The sequence below is a fragment of the Pinus tabuliformis genome, chromosome Q, assembly GCF_031772625.1.
Source record: "Pinus tabuliformis cultivar Carrire ecotype Pingquan chromosome Q, CPIR1, whole genome shotgun sequence".
Lineage (NCBI taxonomy): Eukaryota > Viridiplantae > Streptophyta > Pinopsida > Pinales > Pinaceae > Pinus > Pinus tabuliformis.
This window is the reverse complement of record NC_142296.1, coordinates 963,638,943-963,645,284: the sequence shown is the minus strand read 5'-3', so window position 1 is coordinate 963,645,284 and position 6,342 is coordinate 963,638,943. Positions and strand designations below refer to the sequence as shown.

At 40.0% G+C, this 6,342-nt stretch overlaps 1 protein-coding gene across 1 annotated transcript; it reads left to right on the top strand.

The window, feature by feature from the left end:
* Positions 1-1,469: 1,469 nt before the first annotated feature.
* On the top strand, positions 1,470-2,051 carry LOC149222685 (uncharacterized). The gene has a single exon (XM_089387651.1). It carries the CDS (start codon positions 1,470-1,472, stop codon positions 2,049-2,051), a length of 582 nt encoding a protein of 193 aa, XP_089243777.1.
* The last annotated feature ends 4,291 nt before the right edge of the window (positions 2,052-6,342 follow it).

Genomic DNA, 6,342 nt, shown 5'->3' with positions numbered 1-6,342 from the left:
TTTGTGGATATCCCCATGCATAAACTCCTTCCCACCTGGAGGAACAGGAGGGTGGGCGATGCAGCATTGGCCCGTAGACTTGACAGATTCATCATGAAAGATTCGCTCCTTCAACAGTTGCATCATTATAAGCAATGGGTGGGCACGGGAGGCATTTCGGATCACTCGCCTATATATCTGGAAATTCAGGGGCCTTTTAAGAAACCAAAAGCCCCTTACAAATTCAATCACATCTGGCTGAGAGACCCATCATACATTAAGATGGTCTCTGATTACTGGACTGCTCATCCCATTAATGGAGCAGAATCCCTTGCAAAAGGGTTCTGCAAAAACCTCTCTGAGATCAAGCACCTCTCCATTAATTGGGCCAAGGAAAAGCATGCTCGGGAAACTTCACAACTCACCCATATTGAATCAGAGTTGAGCTCATTACTCGATGATCGGGGCCTGGGATTCATTTCAGCAGAGGACAAGGTCCGATTGATAGAATTGGAAAACCAGAAGGCAATTATTCTAAAGGAGCGCGAAGAATCCCAGAGATTGAGGAGCAGAGCTATTTGGTTAAAAGCAGGGGACGATAACTCGAAGTTTTTTCACAGCTATGCCAAAGGCCGAAAGGTGTCCAATACCATTTGGAAACTCCCCACACCTGAGGGAGACTCGGCTGACACTTTTAACAAGCTTGCCCACCTTGGCATCACACATTTCAGAGATCTCTATAAATGTCCCCGTGAAGCAAATCTTCCTGATATCATCAATGTAGCGAGACATTTTCCGAGATTTGTTGATGAGGATGATGCAGAAGAGCTAACTGCTCCGGTTACTTCTGGGGAGCTAGAAGGTACTTTAAAATGGTTCAAAAAAGATAAGAGTCCAGGCCCGGATGGATGGACCATTGAATTCTATCTGGCATTTTATGAAATCCTGGGGCAGGATCTTCTTAATGTCATGGAGGAGAGCAGAACATCGGGGTCTATTTACCACGCCATCAACTCGACCTTCATCGCCCTCATTCCAAAATCCGACTCCCCATCTTCTTTTGATGATTATAGGCCTATCTCCTTGTGCAACTGCCTTTATAAGATCATTTCCAAGATCATTGCCAACCGCCTCAGACCGATTCTCTCCAGACATATTGCCCCCCAGCAATTTGCATTCCTTGAATCCAGACAGATTCATGAAGCCATAGGTTTGGCTCAAGAAGCCATCCATTCTATCTGGTCCAAGCATCTCAAAAGCATCATTCTCAAAATTGACTTGTCCAAAGCTTTCGACCGTGTCAGTTGGCTCTATATCAAGATGCTTCTTATCCATTTGGGATTCCCCCACATTTACATCACTTGGATTATGGCCTGTATTACATCTCCTTCATTCAGTGTTCTCATCAATAGCTCGACCTCTCACTTTTTCACTCTGAAAGGGGGCTGAGACAAGGTTGCCCACTATCTCCTCTTCTCTTCCTGATTGTCATGGAAAGTCTTAGTCGGCTCATTGCCTCTGCTAAAAGGAATGGCGATATCTGTGGTCTCCGGATCTCGGATGATTGCTCTCTCACTCATCTAATATTTGTGGACGATGTACTCATTCTATTGGATGGCAGCATACGGGATTCCAGAACTTTTTCCAAGATTCTTCTTCTCTTCTCCTCCACTACACGTATGCTCGCAAATCATTCCAAATCCACTATCACTTTCACCCGCACATCGGTTCATGAATCTCAATTTGCACATCAGGCATTTCCCTACAGCATTCACCCCTTGGATAGGGGCCTCAAATATATGGGTTACTGGCTAAAACCTACTTGTCAAAGAATTGTTGATTGGGTTTGGCTGGTCACTAAGCTGGAGAAGAGACTCTCAATATGGAGCTATAGATACTTCTCAAGGGCAGGCAAACTGGTGCTTATCAAATCAGTCTTGGAGGCCACTCCGGTCTTTTGGATGGCACTTGCATGGATCCCGCGGAACATTCTTGCGCGTATTAAACAACTCTGCAACAGATACCTCTGGAACGGGAATCAGGACAAAAGATTATTTGCCTGGATAAGCTAGCAAAAGATAGCCCTACCTAAGAAATGGGGAGGATGGGGACTCAAGGACCTTCCCCTTTTTGTTCAAGCTCTTGCTGCAAAAATGGGCTAGTCACTGGTGACCAGCCAGAATCTTTGGGCTCATATTTCATACCATAAATACATTTGGCCACAGAGCATATTGGACTGGATCAGACTTCCAACGTGGCAGTCGACAGGATGCTCATCGGTATGGAAGGCACTGCTCCATTCCCTTCCCCTCATTCGAGACAATTTGGTTTGGAGAACCAATGATGGCTCGCTGGGTAGGATTGGACAGGATCCGTGGATAGGTAGTGGGGGAAGACACATACTAAATAGAGAACTCATCCGGCACCTACACGCACGAGAGATCAGGGTATTCGCACACATAGCTGATCAACAGAACACAGACCTTTTCTCGCAGGCATGGAAGTCAGCTCAACAACTCGACCTCCCTCCACAATGGCATCAGGAATGGCATGAATATACCTCAACATTATCAGAATCGCACATTCGAATCAAACAGGGGCCTGATGAATTAGTTTGGCGTCTGGATGAAAATGGAATATACTCACCAAAGCCAGGCTACTGTTCCCTCATTCAGCACAAAAAACCTGAACTGTCTTTGCATTGGTGACGAGACATTAGGAAGCTTACCGCCCCTCCGTGCACTAGACTCTTCTTCTGGTGTATTCTTAAGGATATAGTTCCCACGGGAGAGCACCTTACTCGTAGAGCGATTTATGGGCCATCCTGGTGTATATTGTGCAAAGATGCATCGGAATCAACTGTACACCTCTTTCTACACTGCACAACAACCCGCTCTCTTTGGCAAAGAATTTCCACATCTATAGGCTTTGCTGGGATATGGACTGGGCACGATATACAAAGTGCTTGGGAAGATTGGTTTCGCAGTCATACGGGATCAAAGCTACAGAACCTTCCCTTAGTGGTTAATTGGCATATCTAGAAGGCCCGTAATAGGTTCATCTTTGAAAACATGGTTGTGTGTTGGCCGCGCATAGAAGCTGGCATTATCTCCTCATACTTTGAACTGCCTAACCCTATTCCCCCTAGGGAGAGATGCATACAACCACCCCCCACCATTGACAAATCTGTCCCATGGGCCTTCTTCGATGGGGCCGCGAATCAAAATGGCTGTGGGGGTGGTTTCATACTCGACATCAATGAACACCACAGATTTAAAGTTAAGTTGGGGCTCGGTGCTGGCTCTAACAATTTTGCGGAACTCATTACCCTCCGCCACTTATTACATTTCTCTCTGGGAAATCAGTGTTACAATCTTAACATTTTTGGGGATTCAAAGATTGTTGTAAATTGGTTCAATCATACTACAATATGTCACATTCACACACTCAACAACATATTGCATGAAGCACATACTTTCAAGGCAACATTTAACTATATCTCTTGTATCCACATATACAGGGAATATAACTGCAGCGCTGATCAATTATCCAAGGAGGCCGCGCTACTTCCCAGAGGAGAATGGTTAATACTGGAGCAGAGAGGGACTGAGGAATACCGCTATTACCACAGGCCATATATAGACCAGCTATATCAGAGGGACAATAGTCCCTGATCTAGCAAATGATTTAATGTAAAGATCTGAAGTATAAAATTTTGTAAATCTTTTTGATATATATAGAAGGACACACTGATAATGGACCCTGTGTGGTCATGTACAGGCGAAAAACAGACTGATAGACTGACTTATAAACAACATTTTTTGTATTATCAGTCAGATCACCCTGTGTGGTGTATCTGGATGGATGGCACTGTTTACAGCATATGCTACTGCATTTACAATATGTAATTTTCTCTATATTAATGAAAATTACAGATTTTTTCCAGTGAAAAAATAAATAAATCATATAAATTATTTAATGTTTATATTAATTTAAAACCAATTAAGTTAATTTCTTTTTAATAAATATAATATTATAATATCACATTTATTTTATTTTTCACATTTTTTCACGGATTTATTTATTTTAGACCTAGTATCAAATACTTGTAAAATCATAAAGAAAAGTTGTTTTTTTTTAATAGTTTATTAATCTTTGCTTTCGGCCCTAGAGGGACTCTCATGATCGTTAGAGCTTTGACCGGCAATTACTCCTTTCTTTGACTAAACATTTTGTCGGGTTATAAAAGTTTAACTAAAGTTTCTGTTGCAACTCGGCTGCACCGAAATTTTAATCAAAGTTTCCAATTCGACCTCTTGTTGGAAACTTCACATTTCTCGAGGCATCTTTAGATGTGCAAAGCGTTTTTATCCAAAGTCTCGTAGGAAAGTACGAGAAGATACTTAGCTTTAAGCAATGTTTGAGGTCTTATCTATAAACATAAACTTTAACCAAAGTTTATATCTTATTTATTAATTCATATAAGAATTTATATAAACGCCAGAAAACTTTAACCAAAGTTTCATGTCTGGTTTATTAATTCATATAAAAGCAAAAAAAACTTTAACCGAAGTTTCATGTTCAGACCGTGTCCAGTACGGAGAGCAGTTCTTGAATATTCATCTTTTGCCATGTTTGTGGTGGCTCTTTGACACACCATCTTCCATGGACACTGACATGAGTGATTAGTCTTATGAAGCACTGAAGCACTATCTACACTTATTACATTAATTAGTGATTAGGCTTATGCTTCATGAACTATTTGAGCCTATGAGCTTGATTATTTAATCGTTGTTTATCTCCGCCTCTGAACTTGATTATTGAATTGTTGTTTATCGGACCTGCATCCTGCATCACAGTATGCTATCAGAGATATAAAACTTGCATTGCAAAGGTAAGAAAATAGATATATATCTTATTGCATATCTAGGTTTCAGTGTCATGCCATACTTAATTGCATTCCATTTGTAGTTTATATACATTTATATTATCAGTTCGCACAGTCACACATGTGTCTGTTGACTATGAAGAAATTTTGTTGACATTGCAAAAGTTTTGTTGTGTCTGTTGATTACGTAAAAGTTGATGTGATATATATCCTGGAAGTAGATTGATGGTCAGCTCAAAGACCTTGAATATGTTCATAATATCTCTCTCTATCAGTGTAAGTAATAATCTCTCCCTTTATCACAGTGTAAGTAATGATCATATTGGCTTCATCAACTCTAATTGCAACTCATTCAATTGAGATTTCAATGACTCTGCTTTAGTCTCAAGCTCTACATTTTTTTGGTTCAACAATTCCCTTTCAATATCCATCAAATCTATCTTGGTTTACAACCCTTCCCAACATCTATGTCCATCGCTTGCTGGAACTATAACAATTTTGTAGGGTCTTCTCCAGCTTTGGGTTTTGGTGAGCCAATAGGTGCTTCAACTCTTTTAATAGGCATAATAGTATCTAGGACAAATGTGAAGTTTTATTTCAATTTCGACTCCAACTAAAATTTATTGATCAGAGTATATTTCAAGCTTTACTTAGCTCCTAATCTAAGGGAGGGTTGGTTCCCTCTTTATATGTAATACCTGCTTATAAAGTTCATGCGGTAAGGTCATGCCTGGTTTATTTCGGTTCGAGGATTATTAACTCTACTGCAACTAGACCATTTGCATTTTCAGCTACTCCAGCCACCTTTGTCTCTGCCTATACTTCCTCTGCTTCCTTTGGATTCATTCAACTCAGATTCCAATTCAATCCTTTATGTTCTGAATTGATACAGAGTCCTCTCATATTGGTCGTAGTTAAAGAAAATAAAATGGTATATCTATACATGCCACCTCACTGTCCAGTAACATAAAGATCAACAAGTAGTAATAAAATAATTTTCTCACCAGACATTTTTTACAGTAACAATTAAATGGTAACCAAACAAATTAATGGTTTAAGCCCAGAACATTTTTTACAATAACAATTAAATGGTAACCAAACAAATTAATGGTTTAAGCTCAGGCGGTGCCAAAGCTGAAGTTACATCTCCATATCACTCTCGTAAAAAATTTTGCAGGCAATGGCAATAATTACATCTCCCTAGTCATGGATGACTTTGAAGGTGGTGGAAATAATTACATTTCCAGTATTGTTGAGGTGCTCAACATACAATTTTTGAAATGAACATGGAATCTGTTGTTTTTATTTTGCTAATGGGCACGACAATTTATAATTGTGTATCTTCTAAAAAGCTTGAATTTATTACCTTCTAATTTCCCTTCTAGTTTATGGAATTTGTCTCTCGCATATTTGTTCTTTTAACCATTTGAATTTAATCTGGTCTGTTTTATTAATCCCCTTACTCGGCAGGGACT

Coding starts and splice junctions, on each gene's coding strand:
- LOC149222685 (XM_089387651.1), top strand. CDS start 1,470: ATGGAAAGTCTTAGTCGGCTCATTGCCTCTGCTAAAAGGAATGGCGAT.